This window comes from Rhinopithecus roxellana, chromosome 18, assembly GCF_007565055.1.
Source record: "Rhinopithecus roxellana isolate Shanxi Qingling chromosome 18, ASM756505v1, whole genome shotgun sequence".
Taxonomy (NCBI): domain Eukaryota; kingdom Metazoa; phylum Chordata; class Mammalia; order Primates; family Cercopithecidae; genus Rhinopithecus; species Rhinopithecus roxellana.
The window spans coordinates 76,137,455-76,151,059 of NC_044566.1; the positions used below are offsets into that span (position 1 = coordinate 76,137,455).

Sequence of the window (13,605 nt, forward strand, 5' to 3'; positions counted from 1 at the left end):
CTCATTGGCTTCTGGTAAGGAATACATAAATTACATACAAACTGCTTAGCCTATCCTTTGACCCCTGCTGAGAAGGGTGGTGTGATATCGAGATAGACCATATTTGCACCTACAATGGTGTATCCTGCTCTTCAAGACAATCAAGCCAGGCAGGTATATATATAGTGTACACTTTGGGTCCCCAACTTCTCAGATGGGTCCTTAAGATTGTCAGATAGTCCATCTTTAAGAAAGAACATGGATAAATCACACATTTGAAGTAACTGAAATGCATGTTTAAATTTTAGAAATCTCCGAGAAGCAAGGGATAATGCTGTGGCTGAAAAGGAACGAGCAGTGATGGCTGAAAAGGATGCTTTAGAAAAACATGATCAGCTCTTAGACAGGTAAGCATCATGAAAATAGAAATGTTAAAACTCGAACTATTATTGTTTCTGTTACATATTCATTTAGAAAATGTATTTTAAAGAGAATAATTTTCATTTCAATTGAGGTATAATTTATATGCTTTATTTTTTTCAATATGCAATTATTGTATATGTTGACAATGAGGTATAGAATAGTTCAGTTACTCCAGAGAGTTTCCTTATGGCCCTTCAGTCCTTAATCACTACTACTCAAGAGGCACCACTTTCTGATTTCTGTCACCATAGATTAGTTTTGCTCCTCTTAGACTAAAAATACTCTGTGTCCAGGTTCTTTCATTCCACTTCGTTGTTGTATCAGTAGTTCATTCCTTATTGCTGAGTATGAATATATTTTATTCACCTGTCAATGGTCATTTTGGTGGTTTCCAGTTTGTTACTATCATGCATAAAGCTGCCATATAATTTTTTGAAAGTGTGTTTTTATTTATCTTGGCTAAATACCTAGGAGTGGCATTGTTAATCATCGGGTAGATGAATGTTTTACTTTTTAAAAACCTGCCAATGGTAACACCAAAGTGATTGTACCATTGTATAATCCCTAGGTTTTTTTGTTTTTTTTTTCAGAATCTGTATGTTCTAAAGTATGTGTGTTGGAAGGAGAGTATCAGAGAGAATGATGTATCTTTAATTTACCAATAGAATATGATATTTATTTTTAGTAGCCTTGTTAAAAGTAAAATAACTGATGGGCATTATGGTAAATATCATTACTTCATTAAACATTCTACACTTTCAATTGTTTGACTATATAGAGCGTAAACAGTGGCTACCTTATTTTTTTAACTTTTCATTTTGAAATCATTTCAGAAAAGTTGCTAAAATGGTGTGAAAGTTTCTGCATACCCTTCACATACTAATAAACTTTTGAAATTAAGTTCAATGGGTCTTTTAGTTGTTAAATGAAGACCAGATTAATTTGAGATATAAGCAATATGTAAAACTAAAATTTGAGGCGAGTCTTCATATAACTAACCTGTTGTAAAAATCTTTTAGAATGGCTCAAATTGTGATACTTCTGAATTCACATCAACTTTATAAACTTGTCCTATGGAAGAATTTTAACAAATGTTATATTGAAGAAGTCGTTCCTATAATGTGGAAGTATGTCTTACTCTCAACATCATGGTGTCGGGCTAGACACAGTGACTCATGCCTGTAATCCCAACACTTTTGGAAGGCTGAGGCGGGTGGATAACTTGAAGCTAGGAGTTTGAGACCAGGTTGGGCAACATGGTGAAACCCCATCTCTATGAAAATGCAAAAATTAGCAGTGCGTGGTGGTGCATTCCTGTGATCCCAGCTACTCAGGAGGCCGAGGCATGAGAATCACTTGAACCCAAGAGGCAGAGATTGCTGTGAGCGGAGGTCATGCCACTGCACTCCAGCTTGGGCAACAGAGTGAGACTCTGTCTCAAAAATTTTTTTTTTAGTTTATCTAAAAAAAAGTAAAGGTCATAGTGTAAAAGATCATGGTATATAAATCAACTCCTTTCATTAGCGTTCCTATAAAGCCTTCATGTTTTATATTTCATTATGTGTAACCCTTCCACTTACAAAACTATGTGATGTCCCTTAAAGATTCATTTGACTTTGTGTTGATGTCAGTTTTTAATGTGTAGTTTTAGGAGTGTATATTTTTAGGGATGGCTCTAGAATCAGATTTATGGGCAAACTAATAAGGTTTAAAAGAAAGCATAAGATATTACCTAGTAAATCAGAACTTATATTCTTCACTTAATAGCTACTGTATGGTTTTGTAAAGTTGGAGAGAATAGTAAATCTGACCATAAAATTGACCAATTTATATTTATCATAAGCTCTTTTATGTCCTACACTCTTAACTTAAATCCTTCTTATCCTACTTGTCCATACATTTGCAGCTGATATTCACCTGAAGGCCATGCAATACTCTAATACCTAAAAGTATCTGTTAAATAATAGAGGATTCAATTATTTAATGTTTGTAAAGCACTTAGAACAGTGCCTTCCTATGATAACTACTATTATCATAGAATAATTTGTCCAATTTAGTTTTGTTGTGAAACTTTATTAAATTTTGTTCTTCACAAGTTGATATCTTTCTAATGAATTTTCCACTAAAATTTTAGATAAACTGGAAGACCTCATTTTCAAACTGCCAGATAAGAGGAAGCTATTTATTCATAATTCTTTGAAGTCATAGTAAAGCCTTGCTTATTCAGAGCCTAATTTTCAGCCAACCTTAAATATTTATGATAGTTTTAAAATCAAGACAAGGAAAAAAAGTGTTTGTAGATACCACTAAAAATAACCCTTGAGCAGCAAATAGAGCTAATGCTCAGGACTGTAAAGTACTTTACAGAACCAGAGACTTATGGATAAATGAGTGAATGAATGAGAATAGTATCTGGGAATGTAAAACTCAAAATAAGCTTAGGCTTTAACAAAATGCTTAAAATAGCTAAAGTTACTTACCTGTTTTTTAAGATATAATATCAATAAATGAAGGGAAAAGTATCCCTGCTTAGGATCATAATGTTGATAAATGACATTTTTAAAAGTAGAATTCTAGATGTATCATCAATTTAATTCTTTCTTAATATATAAATTAAGTGCAATTCATGCCAAAATTTTCAAATGACTTTGTGAAACTTGACAGAGCAACACTAAAAATTCTTTTTCACAATTATCATGGCTATTCTTGTACATGTATTCTTCCACATAAATATTTATAACTATATTTTTTACATTATGCCTTTTCTTCATCTGAAGTTAAATTTTGGGGTAGTGTACATAGAGAACTAATTTTATTTTTCATGAAAATGTCAGTTTCCTTAAGTTAAACTATGCATTTAATGTAAGCCAAATAGAACCCAAAAATATTTTTTTAAAAACCAGACAAATAAGTTTTGTGGCTTATATGGAAAAATTAAGTAAATGCATTTCTAGATAAGAACAATGAATTGTGACAGGTCACTAGGGTAGCCAACTAGAGGAAAAAGAAAATTGAGATCCATACCTCATAACTTACACCGAGATAAATTTCATATGGATCAGAGATTTAAATGTAAAACCATTAAAAACCTAAGACGCCATAGGGGAATATTTTTATAATCTTTAATTACAAAAGGCCTTTGCAACTTAGGAGTTATAGAAGTAATAAATTGATAAACTTGATTTCCTACAAATGGAAAATATTGGTATGGCGTTACTGCTGTAAGGAAAGTCAAAAAACAAATGCAAATGCAATCTTGGAAAAAATATTTGCAATATCTGTCACAGTCATGTCATTAAATTCATATTAAAACTATCCCTATTTTCAGCTGGGCATGGTCCTCATGCCTGTAATCCCAGCACTTTGGGAGGCCAAGGCAGTTGAATCACCTGAGGTCAGGAGTTCAAAACCAGCCTGGCCAATATGGCAAAACCCTGTCTGTACTAAAAATGCAACATATTAGCCGGGCATGGTGGCACATGCCCGCAATCCCAGCTACTTGGGAGGTTGAGGCAGGAGAATTGCTTGAACATGGGAGGCGGAGGTTGCAGTGAGCTGAGATTGCACCATTGCACTCCAGCCTGAGCAACAAGAGTGAAACTCTGTCTCAGAAAAAAAAAAAAAGCCTGTTTTCCACTAAAAACCAAAAGGTTGATAATACATTGTATTTGCGTGGATATGGAAAAACAGGCAATCTTAACTTTGCTAGTGGGATTTTAAATTGGTACAACTAATATGGAGAGTAATTCAATAATACCTATCAAAAGTACAAATGCACATAGCTGTGTGTGTGTGTGTGTGTGTGTGTGTGTGTGTAATGTATGTATGTGAGACGGAGTCTCACTCTGTTGCCCAGTCTGGAGTGCAGTGGCACAGTCTCCGCTCACTGCAGCCTCTGCCTCCCTGTTTCAAGCGATTCTCGTGCTTCAGCCCCGAGTAGCTGGGATTACAGGCACGTGCCACCACACCCGGCTAATTTATGTATTTTTAGTAAAGACGGAGTTTTGCCATGTTGCCCAGTCTGGTCTCAAATTCATGACCTCAAGTGATCTGCCTGCCTCAGCCTCCCGAAATGCTGGGATTACAGGCTTGAGCCACTACACCCAGCCACACATTGCTCTTGATCAAGAAATTTTATTTCTAATACGTTGTCCTGCAGGTATACTTGCTAGGTTCAAAATGCTATATATACCACCTTATTTACTGTAGCATAGTTGACATTTAGGCAGTAGTTAAAAGAATTGTAATTCATGAAAACACTTCCAGAATACAACAATGTAGTTGCACAAAAGGAAGTAAGTGGCTATTATCAGGACCAGGAAAAACCTATTAATATTTATTGCTTCTGGAGAAGGAAATTGGGTGTTGGGTGGTTGGTGGACAGATAAAGATTTTGTACCTCATAAATATGTATCCTGTTTTGTACCTCATACATATTGAAACTTACAGTGTGTTTTTTTCTTTTTTGTGTGTTTTTAATTAAATTTAAACAAATAGTGATTATTAAGAATTCTTAACAAGTTTCAAATCATAGTTACTGAGAAACTAAAGAAATTATGTTTTTAATACTCCTGGTGAACAATGGGAATGAATAAAGGGAGTCAACAAATGCCATCTTGTTTTCATAAAAGGGAAGAAGATAGTAGATTCTTGCAACTGTTAAGGAACATATTGGTAGATTACATTACATGTCATATTTTGATAAATTATACTCTGATGTAATAATTTGATGCAATCTTATATAAACTTTAAGCAAATCACTTGACTTTTTTTTAACTATAATGGATGTAAATACTTTGATGAACCTTTGTTTTTTCCATCTTCAGATAGGTGTGATGATTCTAACCATTTAGGATTGCTTTGAGCCTTAGATACAATATATTTTAAGTGTACGGCATAGATTATGCTCAGTAAGCAGCCGTGCTTGCAGTGGTTTTTAAGATTGCTATTGAAAGAAGCAAGTATCACCAAGAGTTGGGATGGGTTCTCTAAGAATAAATCAAAGAAGACTACATATCAATTTTTAAGAGATATATTGCAGCAGTAAAGCATGGAAATGAGTTAGATAGGAAACAAGGGATTTGATAAGACTTTCCATGACATCCTTTTAAACAATATGGGGAAAATACGGGGACAGTTCAAGGCCAGGTAAATGGATTAGTAACTGTTGAAGGGCTTTATCCAAATGTTGTTAGAGAATCATTAATTAAGAAGTGGATATATGATGCTCATCTGTAATATCCTGCAGTACTATATTTCTGCATTTTTGTCAGTGATTTCAGGAAAAATTAAAACTATGTTTAACAAAGTTGATATAAAACAGAGAAGAATAACAAATTAATTGAATAATGAAGTAAGGATTTAATCTTTTCAGGGAGAATTAATGAACTGAATGAATTTTAATAGGAATAAATGTAAGATCATGCAGTTGGGTCCAGAAAACCTATGGTTTATAGGTTTTATAGGCTTAGACATGAAATGTGAAAATGACCTGGAAGGTTTCAATATGGAGATACTATCCTACAGTAATAGAAGTTATATGTAGAATGTGATCTGTAATTACCTTACCTATAGAATTATGCTGATACCTGGGCACCCAAGCTTTAAACTAAAAGGTTTTCAGAGGAATATGGCCATAACTGCAAAAAGATTCAAAAGTGCCCTATTAGTGATAGGCTATAACTACCTACAAATATTTTAAGCGTTCACATATGAAAGAGCTAGATTTCTTACTTGGCAAGACCTAAAGTAGTAGAATAGGGATCACTGGCTGATCACTGCAAGAAAGTGTAAAGATAGTAGGACTTTTCAGAATGCCTTAGCATCTAACACATTCTCTATTAGTAGTATTCAGGCATAAGCCAAATTCAGTAGAAATGTGCTTGTAAAGATGGAAGCATCAAGTGGGCAGCTTGATGAGTTTAAAGCCCCCTTTCATCCTGATGTGACAACCATGTAAAAGAGTTGATACGCTCATTAAGTTACCATGCAAAAGAAATGGTGAACCCAAGCTCATTATGAGAATATTATTTAAAAGATTTCTGTAGTTCACTTTCCTCGTGTTTTTTTAGGGGTGTGTGTGTGTGTGTGTGTGTCAGCAGAGAGAGAATCTACTGAAGTTATTTTGAGTATAGAGTGCCTATGTTGCCTATGTGTTTAAATTCATATATTTTGGGAATATCGTATATATTTTGTATATAGTGAAACTTAAGGAAAAATATTGTTTTATTTTTCAGAGGTTAAATTTTTCATATTCAAATATGTGATGCTGGCTTCCTTTGTCACTTCCTATGTTTTAATCTTTATGTGGAATGTGATTACCCTGAATCATGCTTAAGTAAAGCCTCTGGCTTGCCTATACATAATGTTCTAGTCAGGTATAATTAGCCTCATCTTTTTCATTTATGTTAGAAGTTTTTATTATCAAATGCCACATTTTTATGGTTAAACAACCTGTGTTATTATAAAGAGAAATGTATGGAAATGGCGTGCCATTTTTCAAATGAATTGAAAATGGCTTTTTACTCAAAGACTTTACTTTTTCTACAAAGGAAAGTACTTTTCTCAGGCAAATAAAAGATCCATGTATGTCCCAATTCAGGCTGAACAATTTGATAAGTAACAAATACCCAGTTTTCGTGAACGTGAACAGTTATTACGTCATGTTCTGTTGCTTTGAATCCCTGCATGCGCTCCTAAGATTGTTTCTGCCAAAAAGTGGAAATTTTAAAATTCAGTGTTTGTAGTGGAATAAATTGAATACACTGTTACATTTGTGGGCTACTACATAGAATCCTATGTTTAGATCTAAAATGTAAGGTTGCAATTCAAAATTAATTTTAATAGTAAACTTTTTTCAGTTATGGTTTGTTTTATATAAAAAAAAATGTTCTATGCAAGTTACAGTGGCTCACACCTGTAATCCAGGCACTTTGGGAGGCCAAGGTGAGAGGATCACTTGAGCCCAGGAGTTTCAGACCAGCCTGGGCAGCATAGTGAAACCTCATCTCTACAAAAAATGTAATAATTATTATATATAAGATATATATTATGTACATATATATTATGTATTTTAAAGTAATTTTCATTGTAAGTATTTTTAAATGAATATTGTTTGAAATTATGTTTTCAATCCCAGTTCTCTGGTAATGGTAGGAGTTTTGTCCTCGTTTTATACTGGTACAAGGCCAAAGCAAGAAGGCATGCAAAATGAGATGAGCAGAGTAAGTGATTTTTATGTCATATTGGTCTAGTTTAAAGTTTGATAAAGAAACCAGCTGTCCTAAATTTCCATTCAGTGTTTTTTTTTTTTTTTCATATTTCTATATACTTTGATCTTTATATTTTAATCTGCTACCAGGCTAGAGTGCAGTGGCATGATCTCGGCTCACTGCAGCCTCCACCTCCTAGGGTTCAAGCAGTTCTCATGCTTCAGCCTAATGAGTAGCTGGGACTACAGGTGTGTGCCACCACACCCGGCTAGTTTTTGTATTTTTGGTAGGTATGGGAGTTTCGCCATGTTGGTCAGGCTGGTCTTAAAGTCCTGTCTTCAAGTGATCAGAAAAAATGCAGCAATCGTTGAAGCCAAAAATATGGCATTAGAATACGATGGCAAAAACTGATGAGAGAAACTATATGAAAATGATAGTACAGAAATAAAAAGGAATGAAAGAGAAATAGTATTTAGGGTCAGGGAAGCTCTGGAAAACCATGTTGGTAATTTGGGGCTGGATGTTTATAAAACAGTAAAAAGAATAAAGTGATGAAAACAGACAAAAAGTAATTGACATGGAGGACAGACAGTATATATTCGCCTTCAGTGTGCCAAGGGAAGAAAACAACAAAATGGAACAGGAAAAGAAAACATTTAGAGATACAATAGAAGAAAACATTTTCTGAAATAAGGAATCTGCAATTTAGAAGAATTCATCACATTCTGGGTAGTAGGAAGAGGATGGGAAACAGCAATGTCGTAAATCTAAGTGAAGTTACAGAACATGAATGTTAAAGGAATAGAATTAGAAGTATCTGGACAGAATAAGTAAGTCATTTACTAAAGAAAAAGTAAGTCTAAGCTGCATGCAGTGGCGTACCTATAGACCCAGGTACTCAGGAGGCTGAGGCGAGAGAATCGCTAAAGTCCAGGAGTTGAGGACCAGCCTAGGCAACGTAGTGGGATGCCTATCTCAAATAAACAAATAAATTCATTTATTTGAGCTCAACGTTTTCTTCCATAATAATGCTTTATTCATTTAGCAATATTTATTAACCACCAAGCACCATTTTCAGGCACTGTGATTAAGGGTTTAACAAGATGAAAGGCTCTCTGTCTTAATGGAACTTGTATTTCTGTGATGTATATCAGAAAATATACAAATAACAAAATAAATAATTTTTAGAGAGTAGCAATTATTTGAAATACATGAAATAGGGTATGATTCAGGGAGGTGTGCAGTCTGAAAGATGAGAAGGAACCAGTCATGTGTGGTCCCATGAAACATATTACATATGGCCTTCCTGAAAAACCTATTGGAAATTGTAACTTCACTGAAGAAAGAAAGAGTCAAAGAACTCATGGATTGAGATGTCAAGGTAAAGAAGAACTGGCAGTGAACATTTAGTGTAAAATGTAATCTTAATGACCTTTATCATTTTGGTTACAAAACATTGTAATCATAATTGTTAACAAGAAATTATAACATAAAAATAATAGTAGAGGCAAAATAGCAGAAACTTGCAACTAAAATTAGGGGATTGATGGTAAGAGAAATAGTGTCTGTACATATTACATATATAATGTTCTCAAATTTCATGAAATAATAGTTTTATGAAGAAATGTATGTTTTAACATATCACTTAAAACTATAAATGGAACAGACTGTATATTTTGCATACTACCGGAGGAGGGGGAAAACAAATCAATCACAGGCTATGTAACAAAGGACAGATAGCAAAGCAAACACCAAAGAAGTAAAAAAACAGAGACCATAAATTAAGATGGAAGAAGGCTAAACACATCTTTTCTAATAGCAATTGTAAATGTGACAAACACACCGTGTATATAGGAAAAGAAATACAGTTGGGGTCAAAAATAAAACTTCTTCCACATTAGTAAGTGACTCAGGGCCGGGCACGGTGGCTCTTACCTGTAATCCCAGCACGTTGGGAGGCCGAGGCGGGCAGATCACAAGGTCAGGAGATGGAGACCATCCTGGCTAACACGGTGAAACCCCGTCTCTACTAAAAGTGAAAAAAAAAATTAGCCGGGCATGGTGGCGGGTGCCTGTAGTCCCAGCTAATCAGGAGGCTGAGGCAGGAGAATGGCATGAACCCGGGAAGCACAGCTTGCAATGAGCGGAGAGCTTGCCAGTTCACTCCAGCCTGGGCGACAGAGCAAGACTCCGTCTCAAAAAAAAAAAGTGACTCAGGATTTTTAAAGATGGAAAAAAGGCAAAGTAATACAGAATTAAACTATTCTAAAATAATTTATTACAGATTGTCTTAAAATAATAATTCAGAACCTTGAGAATCCCTCTGTAATGACATTATGTACACGATAAAGATATGCTCAGAAATCTTTACATGTCAGATTTCCAAGAGGGAAAGTGCTTATTTTCCTATTCTGAGTTCCATGCCCAGCCCAGGCAACTCAACTGTTGCCAGAGGCGATGATTACATTTTAAAAACATAGTTTAAGGGTATGTATACTGTCTAGATAAAGTTCTAAATAAAGAGCATGCTGAGCAGATAATTTCAGTTAATTGCTTACTATGGTTTATGCTTCAAAACTATTTGATGAAGCAAAGAAACTAAACTCGGAAAATATAAACAAGTTGGAATCATGTTAATTCATAAGCACTTATTAACTAAATCCTGCTTAAGGCCACATTAAAGTTACAATTATGGATATATATTTAAGTGTGTGACTCATAAATTAGCTTAAAAATCAGGTTCATTCATCTTACAGACCTTGTTTGAGAGTGAGGAGGATGGGGTGTTCCATGATCTTTTCTAAGTCTAGCCAGCTGCCTCCCAAATGTGTAATTTGGGGTTACACGTTGAGAAAATAGACTGAATCAATACAAATATGTAAGTGTTACTAGAAAAAGAACTCAAGTACATGTTCTTCTGATTACCCATCAATAGCATCAAAAGGAAATGATGTGGATGAAGGAAACATATGTGTGCACATTTTTTAAGATGTTTCTTAGAAATCTAGCGTCATAGTTGGTCATTATGCTTGTGAACTGAAAACCAGAGAAAGTAAGAGCGTAAGTTGTGTGTGTGCGCATGTGTGTGCGTGTGTGTGTTCATAGAGCTTTCTGTATAGGCTGCTGCTCTGTTGCTTTAGGGGGAAATTTTCATAGATTTACATTTGGTAAATATACTCACATCCAAAAAAAGATGTATGAAAAATTGGAATGCCAGCGAACTAAATCAACTCATAAACACTAAAGTTAAGGGTAAGATTATTTTCCACGATTATTTTAAAATATGATGTTTACTGGAAGGAAAGTCCAGAGAATTACCACAGATGAAGTGTGAGTGTATTTCTCCCACTTGTAAATGAGCTCTTATTTCCTACAGTGTATATTCTGGTCCACAATGAGTCATTTTCAACATGTTTCAGTTTAACTTCTAATACATTTTTAAACTTGGCAGGCATATTTAGATGAACATTACTTCCAGTTTTAGAGACTGCTTCTAAATTATACTTCAGTGTTGTAGTCATCATGAACAGTTCTTTCAGTAAAAGGAAACAGGATTGATTGGAAATGTATGTTTTGGAGGAGCAAAAAAAATGGTTACCATTTTTAAATTTTGTTACTACATAAACCCTCTTAACATTATCTTAAAAAGTTGTAGTTGTGAGGCCCTTTTATGGATAGAAGATAGTAATTTAGAGAAGAGAATATATGATGTGTCCTAGATAATAGTAAAGTTAATATTTATTAAACTTTTAGTATGCCTAGCACTGTTTAACTGTTCTATACATATTAACTATTTTAATACCTGCGTAATAGGCAGTAGTGTGTTTTCTGTAAGCCATTCAGGCCATGTTTCTATTAGAAAATGTGAAGCCCAGCACACATCTGGATGTGTAACAAAAACTTCATGAGTGTTTGTAAAAACTACAATTTATATAGAGAATTTTACGTATTGCCAGCTCTGAATAAGTATTTAATAATTACCTTGTATAAATTTATGCAATCCTGTGAATCTTCTGGCAGATTTCGTTGTCCAACCTGTCTACTGTTATCTTTTAAATATTCTTGGTTTTTGTTACTATAATTTTTACACTGTGCCTTATTATTTTTAACACTTTAAAAGTTCATAAAAATTTAGTTTGAAAAATGCCTCAAGATCATTGCAAATCTTGCATTCATTTTGCAAATGAGGAGACAAGTCTAAAGAGGTAATACAGCTTGTCCTCAGTTACACTGTTACTAGAAATGGAGCCATAATTACACATCTGTTCTCTTTGTTCCCATCCCAGTTGTTCTTTCTGCCACACCATTATGTTATGCTTAGTAAATAGTATATGAAGCATAGTATATGTGAAGTTGAACGTCAGTAGGTATATTTTTGTTCTCAAATATAAACATCAAAAACAACAAAATTTATACTGTATTTCATAGGGTTGCAATGATAAATTGCCAAAGTTTGGTGGCAAAATGACAGAAATTTATTCTCCATTTTAGAGACCAGAACTCTGAAACTAAGATGTTGACATGGCTTTACTCTCTCCTAAGACTCTAGGGGTAATCCTTTGATTGCTTCTTCCAGCTTCTGGGGGGCTCCCAGGCATTCCTTGGCTTCCTTGGCTTGTAACCACATCACTCTAGTCTCTGCCTCTGTCTTCATGTGGCTTTCTCCTCTGTGTGCCTCGTATATGGATACATCTGATTGCATGTATGGCCCACTCAGATAATTCAGGACAGGTCTCTCATCTCAAGATGCTTAACTTAATCAGATCTGCAAAGACCCTTTTTCCAAATAAGGTAATAGTCACAGCTTTCGGGAGTTAGGACATGGACTTCTCTTTTTTGGCGGGGTTGGGGGCACCATTCAACCTACCACGTACACCTTTTAATTCATGTGAGTTATATTTGCTTGAATTCTTCAATAGGGTAACATTTTATTTTGAAATTATTCAACTAGAATTTTCTAATTTTAGGAGTTACTGAAATTCTATGATATTTCTTTGGACTGTCTTTTCAACCTACTAATGTGTCATTTGCCAAACTGTTAGCTGTTGAACAAAATCATACCTTAGAGATTCTAGACTCTGCCATATAATCTATGACGTGTATTTATTATGACTTTAAAATCTTCCTGTGTGACTTTTAATAACATTCTTTAAAAACATCATGACAGTGACATTAGGATTAAAGAAACAGAGTAGTTATACATTTTTAACAGATACAGTGTAAACACCTAGCATTCTGACAGGCTATGTTAGCTTCATTTAGGCCATTTAATTGCTAGCAATTAAATTTTGCTCTACTGTATTTGAGATCCTTTAGATTTGGGATGCTCTCATGATGACTGTTTCATGTTTTATTTTCATTCCTTATTTTTTTCATTCAAGTCATTCCTGATTTTAATAAATGTTTATGCATAATATGTATCTTTGTATTATATATCCCAGTTGTATGGTCATTTAGTTTCTGCTTCTCTAGAAATCATCATTACTAGATGTGAAGGTATGCTGAATTCATTTTAGCCATTGAAAGTATATTACTGTAAATGAAAGGAAAAACAACCAATATATTATATAAGTCTGTGCTTCATACAGTTATTGATATGGTTTGGGTCTGTGTCCCCACCCAAATCTCACCTTGTAGCTCCCATTATTCTTATGTGTTGTGGGAGGGACCGGGTGGGAGATAATTGAATCATGGGGGGTTGGGTCTTTCCCATGCTGTTCTTGTAATAGTAAATAAGTCTAACGAGATCTGGTGGTTTTAAAAATGGGAGCATCCCTGCACAAGCTCTCTGTCTTTGCCTGCCACCATCCACAAAAGATGTGACTTGCTCCTCCTTGCCTTCACAAGGAGGCCTTCTCAGCCATGTGGAACTGTAAGTCCATTAAACCTCTTTTTTTGTAAATTATCCAGTCTTGGGTATGTCTTTATCAGCAACATGAAGATGGACTAATACAGTTATTAATAGAATTAAATGAAATTCATTATTTAATTT

The 13,605-nt window shown here is 34.5% G+C and overlaps 1 protein-coding gene across 3 annotated transcripts in view; it reads left to right on the forward strand.

Annotated features, from left to right (window-relative positions):
- Window positions 1–13,605, forward strand: part of PIBF1 (progesterone immunomodulatory binding factor 1) — a 245,544-nt gene that overhangs the window by 75,104 nt on the left and 156,835 nt on the right. For all 3 annotated transcript variants that reach the window (XR_004054729.1, XM_010377651.2, XM_030922358.1), the window contains one exon: window positions 288–386. Coding sequence is in view for 2 of the 3 variants with exons in the window: in XM_010377651.2 (XP_010375953.1) it covers window positions 288–386 (99 nt within the window). In the remaining variant the exon portion in view is untranslated. The remainder of the gene's footprint in view (window positions 1–287; window positions 387–13,605) is intronic.